The sequence below is a fragment of the Lontra canadensis genome, unplaced genomic scaffold (assembly GCF_010015895.1).
Source record: "Lontra canadensis isolate GAN:19392208 unplaced genomic scaffold, GSC_riverotter_1.0 scaffold270, whole genome shotgun sequence".
NCBI lineage: Eukaryota > Metazoa > Chordata > Mammalia > Carnivora > Mustelidae > Lontra > Lontra canadensis.
Window position 1 is genome coordinate 65918 of NW_022631264.1, and position 16095 is coordinate 82012.

At 54.3% G+C, this 16095-nt stretch overlaps 2 protein-coding genes across 6 annotated transcripts; one reads left to right on the top strand and one right to left on the bottom strand.

The window, feature by feature from the left end:
* Positions 1-2036: 2036 nt before the first annotated feature.
* On the top strand, positions 2037-11961 carry FCHSD1 (FCH and double SH3 domains 1). 5 transcript variants are annotated; one of them, XM_032849941.1, is made up of 20 exons: positions 2037-2143; positions 2377-2474; positions 3072-3117; positions 3508-3575; positions 3908-4064; positions 4151-4287; positions 4383-4446; positions 5250-5378; positions 5861-5983; positions 6165-6260; positions 6585-6710; positions 7113-7217; positions 7407-7568; positions 8433-8561; positions 8647-8730; positions 8888-9005; positions 9103-9341; positions 10117-10204; positions 11250-11305; positions 11434-11961. In XM_032849941.1, exons 1-20 carry the CDS (start codon positions 2123-2125, stop codon positions 11497-11499), a joined length of 2112 nt encoding a protein of 703 aa, XP_032705832.1. In that variant the 5' UTR covers positions 2037-2122; the 3' UTR covers positions 11500-11961. The 5 variants fall into 5 exon arrangements, with proteins under 5 accessions (XP_032705832.1, XP_032705833.1, XP_032705834.1 ...); XM_032849942.1 differs by having other exon boundaries at positions 9121-9341; XM_032849943.1 differs by having other exon boundaries at positions 3929-4064.
* RELL2 (RELT like 2) lies at positions 11949-16090 on the bottom strand. The gene is given in 8 exon segments (XM_032849947.1): positions 11949-12622; positions 12750-13125; positions 13398-13583; positions 14024-14090; positions 14197-14262; positions 14647-14893; positions 14991-15126; positions 15310-16090. Coding segments are annotated over 8 exon segments (1206 nt in total). The 5' UTR covers positions 15405-16090; the 3' UTR covers positions 11949-12589.
* Between the last annotated feature and the right edge of the window lie 5 nt (positions 16091-16095).

The window sequence follows — 16095 nt, forward strand, 5'->3', positions numbered from 1 at the left end:
ATTGTTTATTTCATTCATTCATTCAACAAATATGTATTGAGCACCTAATTAGGTGTCAGGTCTTCAGGGTAAAGTTTGTCTGGGTGGCTCAGTTGGTTAAGCGTTTGGCTCAGGTCATAATCCCAGGGTCCTGGGATTGAGCCCTGCAGCCCTGCATTGGGCTCCCTGTGGAGCCTGCTTCTCCCTCTCTCTCTGCTGCTCCCCCTGCTTGTGCGCTCACATGCTCTCTCTCTCTCTCTCTGTGTCAAATAAAAAATATTTTTTTAAGATTTTATTTATTTGAGACAGAGAACAAGCAGAGGGAAAAGTCAGAGGGAGAGGGAGAAGCAGCCTTCCCGCTGAGTAGCGAGCCTGATGTGGGGTTCGATCCCAGGACCCTGGGATCATGCCCTGAACTGAAGGCAGATCTTGTCTGACTGAACCACCCAGGCTCCCCAAACAAATAAAATCTTAAAAAAAAAAAAAAAAAAAGATGGGTCTTGCTTTTATGGAGCTCCCACTCTAGCAGGGGAACAGAAAATACACAAATTAATGCAGTGTTGTGAAGAAATCAAACCAAAGCAATGTGCCTGTGGTGGTGGCCTTTAGGCTGGGAAGATGGGGAAGGCTGCTGTGAAGAGTTAAAGAAGCCAGACATGTGAAGTACTGAGAGAAGGAGCACTCCAGAAGAAGAGGGAAAGTGTCAGGCATGAAGGCTCTGCAGTGGGAAGAGGCTTGGCCTGTTGGGGAAACAGAAAGGAGGCTGGAGTGGCTGAAGCACAGTGAGTGGGGAGACAGAGAAGAGTGTGGGCTAAAGGGGGAAAGACCGGCAGGGGCCCAATAATGCGCAGCCTTATAGGCCATGCTAGGGTGTTTGGATTTTATTCTGAAGCAGTTGAGTAGTTTGAAGGGAGAGAGTGATGAGATCTTATTTCCTTTAAAAAAAAATCAATCACTCTGGCTGTTTTGTGAGCAGTGGGTTATTGAGGTGGGGGGGGGGAATGAGAGACCAGATATTAGACAGGCGACTGATACTGGGGCTTGGGCTAGGTTGGTGGTTTTGGAAATTGAAGAAAGGTGATTAATAAGAGATCTTTCAGAAATAGAACCTACAGGACTTGCTGATGGAAGGAATGAGGGATAGGAGAAATGGCACAATGACTCTGGGTTTCAGACTTTCCTAACCAAATGAAGAGAGGTACCATTTAGTGTTTTGTCTGGGGAAGATAACTGGAGAAGGATCAGGTAGAAAGAGCGGATTTAAAAATTTGAGGTAATTGTTAGATCTACAAGTTGGAGGTGTCAATGGGCTGTTGGAAATGTGAATCTGGGGTTTGGGGCCACAGATAACTGCTTTTCCAAGTCGGGGTGTGGGCCAAGGATAGGTGAGGGGAATGAAGAAAGGGTGTGGGGATCCTCAGAAAGTAGGGATTGCGCTGGTAGAACCTGGGGCACAGAGCCGGAAAGGCAGACCCTAATGGTGACAGGGCTTCCTGGGGCGCCAGGCCTTACACCCATCTTCCCAATTACATCCATTCACTGGTATCATATAGTTTCCATTGGCCCCTTACATACCTTTCTTCCTCTGGGACTGGCTTCCTCCTGGCTCCGGGCAATCTTCTCATCACCACTCACTGGCTTTTCCAGTTCTGTGGGAATTTGGGAAAGGTCAGAGAGCAGCCCTGTTTCCCTTGTCAGAAGCATCTTTGCTCACGCATCCAATGACAAATTGGTCACAAACTGAGTTCCTTCTCTTCAGGCGTCACCCTTCGCGCCCGAGGGAGGACAGGAGGACCGGAGATCTGCATATGTAAATGAGTGATTCGTAGTAATTACGGGCTGAGTCAGTGGCTCCACTAGAAATAGAACCCAGGCGTCTTGACTCAGAAACTTGGGGTTCCCCTACCGCGCAGCGGACGCCGCGTCCACTCGGCGGTCCTGACCCTTTCCCGTGCTGCCGCAGCACCAACAGAAGTTTCTTTGGTTTCTCCGCGGCACCTTCGCGCTTCGCTGCCGTGCGCGTAGCCGGACCAGGCGTGGGCGGGACGGGGGCGGAGCTGGGCCAGGTCCGGGGCGGGGCTTTGGCGTGGGCGGGGCTTCCTCGAGTTCCGGAGTCGAGTCGCTTCCCTTGGCCGGAGCGGAGATGCAGCCGCCGCCCCGAAAAGTGAGCTTGGCCTGAGAATGGGGACTCCTGGTGGGCTGGGGGAATGGTGGGAGTTGAGGGGGTCACCGGACCCGCAGTGGGGGACGAGGAGTTGTAAGGGTTCGGGGCCTAACCCTGAAGTAAGCCAGGAAACACCCCAGTCCCTCCCCGGTCCCGCCCCCTCACCGCTCCCTGCGCGGAGTGTTTTTCAGGTCCCGGCGCCAGGGGTCTTCAACCTCTTGTTACCGCCGCAGGTGAAGCCGGCCCAGGAGGTGAAGCTTCGCTTCTTGGAGCAGCTGAGCATCCTTCAGACCCGGCAGCAGAGGGAGGCGGATCTGCTGGAGGACATCAGGTAGCTTCTGATTCCTTCCACCATACCCCGACCTTTGCCGTTGCGCGCCCTTCTTCTCCTCGAACAGACCTGGGTCAGAGCTGGCCTGGGGAGGGGAAAAGCAGGGGGTGAAGGGTTCTCCAACCTGCCCATTCCCGGCCCTCACTGTCGGCCTGGCTCTCCAGATACCGGTGGGGCTTATCCTTCCTCCTAACCCAACACACAGAAACACACAAGGACCTCTCTCAAACCCATTGACTCCACACCCCTCCCTCCACCCCACAATCAAGCTTGGGGCAGAATCTCCCCTCCCTCTTCCAGACCTGTTGGAAGGCTGGAATGTATCCAGGCCTCCATTCGTCCTCACCTCCAAGTCCAAAGATGGTTCTCCAGAGGTAGGGAGGATCCTGCTGAGGCTCTGAACAATGAGGCGAGGTTGTTCTGGGTTGCCGCTGCCTGAGGTGATCTCAAGGACTCTCTCTCCAGTCTCATTCCTTCCTGATGTACTCACACTTTAGGTCTGGCTCCCCTCTTCTTCCTGCCCAGGCTGAGGAGAGGATTGAGGGTGGGAGAACAGGACCAAACAGTGACACCATCCTGCCCCTTTAATCTTCCTAGGTCCTACAGCAAGCAGAGGGCAGCCATTGAACGAGAATATGGACAGGTATGGGACTCCTTTTCCTGGACTTTCTCTTTTGTTGTGGCCTCCTTTGCACATGGCATTGTTTTTCTGCACATACTCCTCTTCTGGCCCACAGCAACGGCCTTGAGTTAGGCAGACTGGTGTCAGATCTCTCATGCTACTTGTTGGCTGTGTGACCTTGGACAAGGTGCTTAGCCTTTCTTGGCCTCAATTTCTTTCTCTGTAGAATGGAATAATAATTGTAACTTTATATAGGATTGTTGTAAGGATGAAATAGATAAATCACTCAGCAGAGTGAGTGGCACATAATATGCGTCTGATGAATAGCGTTTATTATACCTGGATTTCATGTTCTCCCAGTTGTTGAGAGTCTTTGAAAGGTAACTGAGTCTGTGATGACTTTCCCACCAGGCACTTCAGAAACTGGCAGGGCCATTCCTGAAGAGAGAAGGGCACCGGAGTGGGGAGATGGACAGCAGGTGCGTCCCATGGATGGGGGTAGTTCAGGGCACCTAGAAGGGGTGAGGAGCCCAACCCCAGGAACCTATGGGAATAAAGGGCCAGTGAGGGGAGAGGGCATGTGAGCTGCAGGTTGAGCTGACACAGCAGCCCGAGAGGAGCTGACCCAGCAAGGACACTGTGGGTGCAGGCGGAGGGCATGAGTGATCCTTGTGGCTGAGCTAATGCGCTGATCGATTGATAGGCTCCCAGACAAGGGGGAAGGGAAAGCACTGTGTCTCCTATGGTGTTGGGTTTGGTGGTGGGGAGGAGTGTCTCATGAAGCTTTGGAGTGCTCTCCTCCTCAACACAGACCTTCTCTGGGGAGAGGCAGGATGGTGTTTGGTGCCTGGCGCTGCCTGCTGGATGCCACCGTGGCTGGGGGCCAAGCCCGGCTCCAGGCGTCTGACCGATACCGTGACCTGGCAGGGGGCACGGGGCGGAGTGCCAAGGAGCAGGTGCTCAGGAAGGTATGGCTTAGTGGATGGGATGAAGGAAGAGCTGGCTTGGGGTAGAAAGTGGTCTGGGTCAGGACTCTGTGTGTACACGCCCTTAGGGAGCAGAGAACCTCCAGAGAGCGCAAGCAGAGGTGCTGCAGTCTGTCCGGGAGCTGAGCCGAAGTCGGAAGCTGTATGGGCAGCGGGAACGTGTGTGGGCCTTGGCACAGGAGAAGGCGGCTGATGTCCAGGCTAGGTGGGGTCATGGGGAGTTGGGAAGCCTGACTGGGAGACGGGAGCCAAGGCACCACAGCTGAGCCTAACCTTGACTCCTCTCCCTTGCCTGCACAGACTGAACCGAAGTGACCACGGGCTCTTCCACACTCGGACCAGTCTCCAGAAACTCAGCACCAAGGTTTGGGGGGACATGGACATGAGTGGAGGTGGGAAAGAGGTGGTCAGAGTAGTCTAGTGGTTTGGAACCCAAGGGCATAAATCTGAGAGACTGAGATGAATCCAGGCTTCCCTACATCCTCAATGTGTGACCCTGGTTAACTTGATCTCTCGGAGTTTCATGTTCTTCATCTGTAATGTGGAAATAGTACATTTCTTTTTTATTCCTTTACCATGCATTTATTGAGGACTCTGTGCCTTCAGAGTCTGGTGAGGGGCAGATAGATAGTAAGTAAAGAAACAAATAATCAGATTAAGTGAAAACAAAACAAGGTGCTATGGTAAAGGGTAACAGGGTGTAATTTAGAGAGAAAAGCTATCTGAACACATGGCCTGAATGGCAAGAAGCAGCCAGCCATGCAAAGATCTAGGGGAAGAACATTCCAGGGAGAGGAAACGGTGAGTGCAGAGGCTCTGAGGTGGGAATAGCTTTGTGGGCTTCAAGAAACAGAAAGAAGGTCAGTGTGGCTGGAGCACTCTGAGCAGGGGGACAGGCACTGTGAAAACAGGTCAGAGAGATTGCAGGGTCCTGATCTTGTTGCACCTGGCAAGCCACAGTAAGGAGCAGTGGGATTTTATTTTAAATGGACATAGATGCCACTAGAGCATTTCAAGCTGGAGTTGTTGAGTGTGCAATATGTTTAGTGTAGCACCAGGTGCATAGTAAGCACTCAATAATATGAGAATCCATCCTGGATCTGGGTTGGCCTTGGAAGGACCCCACGGGTCCAGGGCTTCCTGTTGACACCTGTTTTCTCCTCCTAGCTCTCTGCCCAATCAGCCCAGTACTCCCAGCAGCTGAGAGCAGCCCGCAATGAGTACCTGCTCAACTTGGTGGCCACCAATGCCCACCTTGACCACTACTACCAGGAGGAGTTGCCAGCCCTGCTCAAGGCCAGTCCCAACCCAGATAGTCCTGCCTCTTGGCACGGAGGGTGAGGGGGTGTTGTATGGGAGATCCTCTCCTTGCTTCCTACCATCTTCAGGCTAGGTGGTGCTAAGGTCCCAGCCTGCTTTGAGTGGCTGTAAGTTACATCCTTTAGTTCTGGTTTGGGTTTGTCTTCTAGCTGGCTACATGACATTTTGCAGAACACTTAGCCCCTCTGAACACCTAGTTGCCTCATTAGGGACAATTTTTGTTCTGCCTACTTTATAAAACTAATGGGGCTCAGGTGAGAGAATGGATATGAAAATGCTTTTTAGACTGTTAAGGTCTATGCATACATGAGGGCCTATTATTAGAAGCAGTAAAATGTCTCATTTCTTCCCTCTTTCCAATTCCTCATGCCCATCACCCATCTGAACCTGGGCAGAGAGCTTGCTTTGCAGTAGATGCTGGGGGAAGGGTGGGGTCACGATCTTGGGGTTCTCTCCAGGCCCTGGTCAGCGAGCTGTTGGAACACTTGAGGGACCCCTTGACCTTGCTAAGCCGCACTGAGCTGGAAGCTGCAGAGATGGCCCTGGAGCATGCCCGCCGTGGAGGGCAGGCAACCTCCCAGGTGAGGGCCATGCCGTATACGAGCTCCTCAGGGATCCCCTTCACCCTCCTCTTCAGTACAGACCACCCACTGTGTATCTGCCCCTTTGATTTTCACCTGTCCTTCTTTTTCCGAGAGGGGCTGGGGATAGGCTTGGAGGGGTAACCTGTGAGTGACTAGTTTGACCTTTTCAAACCCCCAGGTAAGCTGGGAGGAGGATCTGAAGCTCTTTCTTCAGGAACCTGGAGTATTTTCCCCCACACCACCTCAGGAGTTTCAGCCTGCAGGGACTGATCAGGTGAGACTTCTCTCTTCATTGGAAGCCAACCACCTGTAAAGGGGACTGTGGTTTAGGCCTACTCCCTCATCACCCCTGTCCTGATTAGTGACTGTTAAACTGTGGAGAAGGGGTTTCAGAACTCTAGTTCCTCTTCCTTCTTCCTCTGTCCCATTTTGGGGACTCTCTGTGTGTCTCTGTCCACAGGAATGCACACCTGTGCCCTCACCTCTTTGTCCCTGTGGCTGGAGAAGGTTAGGACAGGGAGAAGGAAACAAGAAGGGACCGTAGAGAAGGAGCAACATCAGGTCCTCCTCTCAGCATCTGTGTACACTCTTCAAATAGGTTTGCACCCTGGAGCTGGAGGGGGATGCAGGAGGCATGGCGGGGGACCGTAGCCTGGAGAAAGAGGTTCAACGCTGGACTAGCCGAGCTGCCCGAGACTACAAGATCCAGAACCATGGGCATCGGGTGAGGTGGGGGGTGCAGGTGTTGTGGGTGGGTGGGAAGCGCTGAGAGACGAGGACTCTGGAGTCAGTGAGGGATGTCATAGGGCTGCATGCAGGAGAGGAAGGAAAGGGATTTTAGCGCAATAGTGTGGCACAGTGGTTAAGAGCCCAGCTTTCAGAGCTAGACCCACCTGGGTTTGAATCCTGCTCGCTTGTTTTCTCATTATGTAACCCTGAGTAAGGGAGTGACTTAACCTCTCTGGACTTCAGTTTCCTTACTGTGAAGTGGGGCTAATAACAGTCCCCACTGCATGAGGATGATTAAATGACATAATGCATGCAAAGCAAGTAGCAAAGTGCCAGTCCATAGTAAGTTGTCTGCATAGTGTTTCCACCCACTCCTGTTCTCTGCCTTTCCAACCAGGTGCTGCAGCGGCTGGAGCAGAGGCGACAGCAGGCCCCAGGGCGGGAGGCGCCAGGTCTAGAACAGCGGCTGCAGGAAGTGAGGGAGAGCATCCGGCGGGCACAGGTGAGCCATAGCCCTGTTCCTGGGACCCCTGAGACCCCACCTGCTCACACAACACCCTCCTGCTGTCTAGCTACATCGTGGGGAGCAGGGAGGTGGGAGGTAGAAGGTGGACATGTTTGGGGTGGCTCCCCTCACCGCCCAAAGGCAGGCCCATCCATGACCTTGGTTGATCTCTCTTCCCCATGCCAGGTGAGCCAGGTGAAGGGGGCTGCCCGGCTGGCCCTGCTCCAAGGAGCTGGCCTGGATGTGCAGCGCTGGCTGAAGCCAGCCATGACCCAGGCGCAGGATGAGGTAGAGCAGGAGCGACGGCTCAGTGAGGCCCGGCTGTCCCAGAGGGACCTCTCTCCCACGGTGAGTACCCTTTGCTCCTTACCCCTCTACACCCGGGAGGGTAAAGGGTAGATCTCCCCAGAGGAGGGCAGACCCTATAAAATGGGCATCCCAATGGTACTGAAGTCAAAGAGGTTGTTATGAGGCTGGAATGAAGTACGTATACTTTTTTGCATATTTCGTAGCACAGAGTGCTCTCAGTGAGCTTTTATCGTGACTATAGGATGGCAATTATGAACTAAGGTTCTGAGTATGGACTCTAAGTGGTTTATGCGCCAGCCACTCCACTTACTACTAGCTGTGTGGTCTTGGAAATTGACTTAACATTTCTGAGGCTCAGTTTTCTTATAAGTAAAATGAAGTAGGTGGCTCAGTCAGTTAAGGGTCTGAGTCTTGATTTCGGCTCAGGTCATGATCTTAGGGTTGTGAGATTGAGCCCTGCATCAGGCTTCATGCTCAGTATGGAGTCGGCTTGCCTCTCTCCTTCTCCCCTTGCCCTGCCCCCCAGTGCATGTGCACGTGCATGTGTGTACCTTTGCTCTCCATTAAATAAAATCTTTTTAAAATTGAAAAAGTAGGTAAAACGAGATGATATAGTTATGCAAAATATCAGCGGGTTATTGTGAAGTTTCGATGAGATGCTATACATAAGATGTTAAGTGTCGTTCCTGGCCCATGGTAGGCACTCAGTACTGGAATTCTGCGATTGTTGTTGGTGTTACCCTGCTCTGTGGTGATTTTGCTTGTGATACATGGTGGACAGATGGGTGGTATTATCTTGGATATTGATCTATCGGTGTTCTTTAAGGGTAGAATGGAGGAGTGGGGATTAAAATGGGTACTTGAGAGTGGGCCCCCCAGTGATGTCTGTTCTCTGTTCCCCAGGCTGAGGATGCTGAGCTCTCTGACTTTGAGGAATGTGAGGAGACAGGGGAGCTCTTTGAGGAACCTGCCCCTGTAGCCTTGGCCACCAGGCCCCTCCCCTGCCCAGCACATGTGGTGTTCAGCTATCAGGTATCAGGTGGGCACGGGTGTGGGGACCTCAGAGAAGTGGAGATGGGAGACAGCCATGTCCTGAATTCTTCCTTGTGGGGCCCAGGCAGGTCATGAGGATGAGCTGACCATCACAGAGGGCGAGTGGCTGGAGGTCATAGAAGAGGGAGATGCTGATGAATGGGTCAAGGTGGGTATGGACTGTAGGTTCTGACCTTGGCAGTGGGAAGAACTTCTCTGTGGCTTGCAAGGACCCAGCTAGACAAAGCTAGAAGTCTGAGGAGGAGGGCTAGGGTCATGGGCTGCTGAGTCAAGTCTGCTCTCTGTTCACATTGCTGCGTGAATAGGCTCGAAACCAGCACGGCGAGGTAGGCTTTGTCCCTGAGCGATATCTCAACTTCCCGGACCTCTCCTTCCCTGAGAGTGGCCACGACAGTGACAATCCCTCAGGGGTAGAGCCCACAGGTAAGAATGGGAAATTCTGGGTCAGGGGACCTTGAGTCGTGGTGGCCCTGAGGTGTCATGGCCCAGGGAACTACTCCCCATCAACTTCCCTCACCACCTCTCCTGGCTTCTGCAGCCTTCCTGGCCCGTGCCCTATACAGCTACACAGGACAGAGTGCGGAAGAGCTGAGCTTTCCAGAGGGGGCGCTTATCCGCCTGCTGCCCCGGACCCAGGATGGAGTGGATGATGGCTTCTGGAGAGGAGAATTCGGGGGCCATGTGGGGGTTTTCCCCTCCCTGTTAGTGGAGGAGCTGCTTGGTCCTCCAGATCCCCCTGAACTCTCAGACCCTGAACAGGTGAGGCTTCCTTCTCCCTGGGTCCCCAGGCTTCTCTGAGTTGAGCCTCCTACTCCAATGAGGCCCCATATTCATCTTAATGCCCCTTCCTTCTCCCGATTTACTTCCTACATTGGCTTGGACCTCCCAATCTCTTTTGGCTGGGCAGAGACGAGGGAAACTTAGGCAGTTTTACCTAAGAGTTTGGTGGTCCTACTTTAGTGCTAGATCTGAGTTTAGATTCATACTGCATTGCCTTGGGCAGTGATATAAGCTTGGTGCTTACTTGTCATCTGGGAAAACTGGGGTAATAATACCTACTTCAGCAGCCCAACCCTCGTGTCTAGAGATATGGAGGTAAAGCCCTTAGCACAGTGACCCAGAGGAGGTTGTTTAATATATGGTACCTACTCTTACAGCAGGAAGAGCCTAGGAGAGGGAGTCAGGAGAGCTGGGTTCTAGTTGGGACTCTACCACTAACAGGCTCCATGCTTTTCAATAGATGGCTTAACCTGAGTCTCATCTCTACAAGAAATTATAAAACAAAACTCCCTACTTCATGGGATGGTGTAAGGAATTAATTAGTGAGCATATGTGAAGTGCTAACAGAATGTCTGGGGCATAGTACCTATTGGCTATGGAAGTGTGTATCAGCTAAAGCCCCCACGTGTATAGAAGCATCTGGCTGCTGTCCAAATCAAGGAGGATGGGACAGGAATTGAAGATGAGATGAGAGGAAAAGGTGATGAAACCTTCCTGTGTGCCAGGAATAACCCCGTGTGCCCCTCGTTCCTAGATGCTGCCATCCCCTTCTCCTCCTAGCTTCTCACCTCCTGTGCCCACCTCTGCCTTGGAGGGAGCCCCTGCACCTGCGTTGCCTGTGGGTGAGTAGAGGGCACTGGGGGCCCTGGGAGGGAAAGAGACAGGCAGGAGGAGAAAGGTTGCCCTTGGCTTCTCTGCCTGCCCTCAGGAACCTCCTCCATCAGGCTCACAGAAGCAGGATGGTGAGAAGAGCTTGGGCTTTGGAGGGGAGGCAAGTGATCGTTGAGACTTTGCATATGACTTCCCAATGTGTGGTTTGGGGCGGGATATTGAACCTGCCTGGGCCTTTACAGGGTGAGGAGAAAGGTCCCTATTTCACTGAGTTGTTGTGAGGGTTAGGAAGATGGGCCTAGGGGTGCCTGGGTGGCTCAGTCGTTAAGCCTTCTGCTCAGGTCATGATGCCAGGGTTCTGGGATCAAGCCCCGCATCAGGCTACCTGCTGAGCCTGCTTCTCCCTCTCCCACTCCCTCTGCTTGTGTTCCCTCTCTAGCTATCTCTTTGTCAAATAAATAAATAAAATCTTAAAAAAAAAAAAAGATGGGCCTAGCATTGTGCCTGGCACATAGTATACATGCCTGCAGTAGCTGTTTCCTCATGAAGGTTATTTTACAAATTAGCCAGCTTTTCCCACTACGCATCCTCTGCCTTTAATGTTCTTGAATCCTGTAAACACTTTGGTTTGTGTCATCATTTTCCTTCTTGGAATGCCCACCTTTTCTAAAACCTTCTCGTACTTCTACTTTCTTCACGGAGCCTCCCTCCCTCCCTGATTCCAGAGGTCCCTGTGACCATTTTCTGTATTCCCTGCTCTAGCCCCTATAGTTCACTTTGAATGATTTAGCACAATCATTCATTGTGTTTGTTGGTTTTTCAGTACTGGGTTCCTGACAGCCACTGGGAATGGGGGTGCTGTGAATCCCATCTCCCCCTCTTGGCAGGTGCCAAGTAAGTGCTGAGGATGGATAGATCAATGGATCTTGTGGCTCTAAGACTAGGGACTCTTCGTTAATTCATCAAATATTTACAGAGTTCCACTGTTCTAAGTGCTGGAGATGCAGCGATGAACAAAACAAAGCCTGAAGACTGACTTGTGGCTCTTGTTTGCAGACCAAGATCTGGACTGCCCTGGACCCCTGGACATGATGATACCTCGACTCAGGCCGGTACGGGTCCCTCCCTTGGAGGAGATTGTGTCATTCCAACGTGTCCTGTTTTGTCTGCGGGGCTGAGGGAATGGACAGGGATGTCCCCAAGGGAGGGTTCTGGAGCTCTGATTCTGTGTTCTCTACAGATGCGTCCACCACCTCCCCCACCAGCTAAAGCCCCAGATCCTGGCCACCCAGATTCTCTCACCTGAAGCCAGGGGGATTGCTGTCCCCCAGTGATGCTGCTGTCCCTATACCCAAGATGTCAGAGACAACCCCTCTATGATCTGGAGTAATAACATAGCCAAAAGCTGGAGTTTCCCCCATTTCCACTCCTACCTCCAGGGGTAGAAACTTTCCCTCTCCCCATTTCCGGAGCTGGAACTCACTCCTTTCCCCCCATCATACTTCTGCTATCTCTAGGGCTGGAACTATCCCTCTTTCTTCTGCCACCACGCCATCTCTAGGGTGGTAAAATGGATTGTGAAATCTCTGGGGCTGGAACCCATCTTCCAAAGTCTTGAGTGGCTCCAGCCCATCTGTGTCTCCACCCTGACTCTGTGACGCAGTCCACTGGGTCTGTGACCCATGGCCACTGGGGTTGGGGGCTGGGACAGGAGCAGGCCTGTCAAAAGGAGCTGGAGCCAGTATGCAACACAGCTGTAATGGTCTGAGCGGATTTATTGACAGTGAATAAAGGGCACTAAGCCCAAGCCAGGGCCTGGACCTCTTTTGCCAAGAGGGCAGGGGGCCTAAGGTGCTATTGCTTTAGGGGCCCACCAAGGGCAGGGGCCTGCTCCCAGCTGCCACGCTCTAGCAAATGGAGCGAGATAATGGGGAAGGGGTCAGGCGGCCTGTTGGCAGGCAGGGGAAGTGAAAGAGACTGAGGGATGGGATTGAGACTTCTCCCGAGGTCCCCCAGCCTGAGGCCATGCAACTCCAGATGGAAGTAGAGCTGGTTCCTCAGGTGGGGGCAGTGCTGTCCAGTGGAGAGGAGGGCCTTCATGCCCGCCCACCCCCTGGCCCTGCCAGCTGGTAGTCCATCATCACAATGAAGAAGGAGGCTTGGAGGAGAGGAAGGGTAACAATGTTGCTTTCTATTCAGGATGTGTCTCAGCTTTCCCCCGGGGGGCTGTAGGACCTTCCCTGTCTGCTGGAGCACATGCCCACTCCCCACCACTTAAACCAAGGAATTTGCAGCAAAGTCCATCCTGGGGAGTACAGTGAGCTAATGGGCTTAGGTGGTGTAAGTAGGGGGTGGGAAGATGAGATTATCTGATTTGGGGCCCAGGCAGACTTACCTCACACACCCCCTGCTCCCCGTGGTGGGGACACCTGTGAGAGAGAAGTGGTCAACAATGGAAGAAGAGGATGTGGGTCCAATCAGTGCTACCTCCCCCTGCCCCCAGGGTAGGAGGCAATAAGAGCTGAGCCCACCATAGCCAAGCCCATGCCTTCATACCTGGTGATCTGAGGTGTCCAGTTTGCTTGACTGTCCAATTGCCTCTCGACTGGCCAGTCCTGGGCTTGGGCCCCTCTCTCCAGCCCCAGACATGGGCTCTGTGAAGGTTCTAGCGTTCCCCTCAAGTGCACAAGGGACTAGGCTGCCATCCCTGAGTCCTCCATTCTGCGCTGGGGGACTGGCGAGGCCTGGGGGCTGTGGCCTTTCAGGGGGCACACTCTCAATGGCAGGTGTCCCTGCCCTGGGCTGCCCTCCCCCAGACCCCTGACTACCCCCTGTGTCCTGCCCTCCACCAGACCCCCAGTTCCTGTCCGTGGGAGAGCCATCACGATGCTCATGTAGCCCATAGCGCTTCTCAATGTGTGTCACCCGGAACCTGGGAAGGGAGGGAACACTGGGGCTTAAGACCAGAACTCAGAGACTGCTAGGCTTCCCCCCAACCAGGGACATCCTGGGTTTCATGGTCACTTCCCTCTGGCCTGGGGGGAGGGGGGAGACTTCTCCAGATTATGGGGCATATGTACAGCCTGACTTCTGCTGTAGCTCACAGTCTAGGAGAACAGAGCTGGGGCCCACCTTTGGAGTCAGGTGCCTGGTCACTGGGGCTCCCACCTCAAACTCCCTTTCTCTGGGGCTTTCTGTCCCCACCTGCCCACAGAGAACACGGTGGTCTCTCCAGGCCGGGGGCGGCTCTTTCCTTCCTTGGAGCGTCCCTGACGAACAAGTGGGGGCCTCTTGTTGCGGCTGCAGTGGATACAAGGGGCTGCAGAGCCCAGATGCACTGTGTGATGATGGGAAGGGGCTCCATCTTGCAGGCTGGAGGTGGCATCCACGCTGGACGATAGGGAAGAAGGGAGCACAAGTGACATTACCATTTCCTTTCCTTTTCCATTTGTGTCTGTTCTTTCAGCTTCTTAAATCCCCAGATGCCGCACTTTCCCCAGGCCCCAGCACTCTTGTATTTATCTAATAAACACAATATTCAGATTTTAGTCATCATGTGTTCTCTTTCCCAGGGTTGTTTGCTAAAAAGAGGGCAATGTTTAACCCAAAGGAATGGCACAAGGGATAAATGTCAGGCTTGATGATATCCAGATGGGAAGTATGGTTTGAAGGACTCAGATATATAGAAAACTTCTTTCTTCTTATAGGCTAGCCAGCTTTGCCTCCCCCTGGCCCCCCAGACATGCGAGGACATTGGGAAAGGATTGTGCTGGAGGAGAGGGTACTCTCCAAGGCAAGCTAAGTCATGCTGGCCCTTGTTTCCAGCTCACCTGGACAGCTGCACTGTCCCTTCTCCTTCACTGTCCCCCAGCATCTCCTTCAAGGCCTCAGCATTGGCTGAGGGGAGAAGGAAAAGAGGGAGTCAGTGGAGGTGGAGGTCAGGGCAAGAGAAAGTTGAGCAGGGGGCAGGGGCCGGGAGAGCAAACAGCCAGTCTACACCCACCTTCATTTTGGATGATGCAGCGAACAATCCTCTCAACGGTGTCCTCATTCATGTCATCGTCTTCAGCTGAAGGATGAGAGGTTGGCAAGGAAGCAGGAAGTGAGTCAGCTTTGGGTGGACATTACCTGGTGGCTTGTGTGGCTTACTGCTCAAGACCTATCCCTTTGTCTATTTGCCATCATGCTGGATGTTAGCATTTGGGGGCCAGGGCAGAAAAGATGGGAAAGTCAGTGGGAGCCCAAGACTATCAACAGTGGGCCCTTCCCACCCATGCTGCCTTTCCTAGGCTTGCTTTCAGGGTGGTGTCATCCCAGTTGCTGACTCAAGAAAGCATCATTAAGCCTTGGTCAGGATTTGGCCTGGGTCTCTTGATCAGGAAGTCAGAAAGAGGTGTGGGGTGAAGGAAATGGGAGGAAGGTGACTGAGCCGGGTTCTAGGCTCCTCACTCACGGGGCTGGAGCTGGGCATCGTCGGGCTCCGAGCCCCTCGACGTGCGGCAGCGGTAGCCCTTCTTCTTGAGCACGTGGCAGATCATGAAGCCTACGAGGCCCATGAGGAAGAAGACCAGCACAAGCAGGAAGAGCATGTATAGCCCATGTTGGGGCGGCTCCAGGTCAGGCTGTGGTTCCGACATGAGGCCCTGGGGGGCGAGCGCGGGCCAGGGCGCCTCCTGGGGTTAGGGGGCTGCAGCTAGGGACTGGGGGAGGGATAGGAATTCGGTCCTCAGGACCCGAAACCGACGAGCCTCTGAGGTCCGGCCCCACCCCCCTACCCAACCAAGGAGCTGTCCGTGCCAGGGGTGCTGGTCCGGGGCAGGGGTGCCAGACGGTGGCTGCGCAAGCCCTCTTCCACGACCCTGATCCTGCTTCCCCGACGCCCAGAGCGTTCCCCTTTCCAGCTTGTCCTGAGCTTCCGTCCCTCCCAAGGACACTGCAGAGCGAGATGGGACGGAATTCTCAGGCGGCGGGCGCAAGAATCGCGCCTGAGTCAGCGTCCGCACCTCCTCCGCGTCGGCCTGAGCCAGGCCTCTGCAACCCCCTCCCCTGCCTGTATTCCCGCACAACGCCACCCCTTTCGGTTCCTCCCATCCTGACCACTTGGCCCACTCGGTACCGGTGGCTTGGTTCTGGCTCCGGCTCCGGCTCGGGTTCCGTCTCCAGGGACGTCCTAGTCCGGCTTAGGGCCCCCGACGCCCTCCCGGCGCTCATCCCTTGCTTCCTCCCCCTCCCCCCCTCGCCGCCTCACCGGCTCCGGGCTCTGGCTGCAGATACCGGTGCCGCGGCAGGCGGGGGGAGGGAAGGATGAAGAGGGATGCGGGCTGGTTGGGAGCTGCGGCTGGCTCCGGACAACTCCGGCTGTGGGAAGGGGAAGGAAACGGGGATGGGGGGGCGCCGCCGCAGCCGCCCTAGGTTCCCAAATGCCTTCTCCAGTCGCCAGCCCGGGACCAGGGGGCGGAGCGCAGGTGTGCGGGGCGGAGAGAGAGAGCCTTGCGTGCTTGTGAGCGCAAGTGTGGGGCGCGCGTGACTGCGCCGCCCCCCTCCGTCCCCCCCGGGGGGAGTGTGCGGCGCCGAGTCAGAGTTCGGGTGGGGAGGACAGGCAATCAGAACAAAGTGCTCTCCACTGTTCTATCCCGCATGCTTGGCTCATCTCCTGCCCTCAGATGCCTCGGTCTGGTGGATAGCCAGGAATCTTCCCAGCGGACCAGGGGAAGCTTGCTTTCTGCACCGGAGAGGGACGGAGTGGCGGTTCTCCGGAGTCTCCTAGACTGGTGACAATGGCCTGCGCCCCGTTTGGGGCAGCTGGCTGGACGAGATGTCTCGGATTCCCGAGGATTTGACCCCTGCCCGGGAGGAGATGACCCTCGCATCCTAGAACCGATGCTACCCGTCCGCCGCAGAG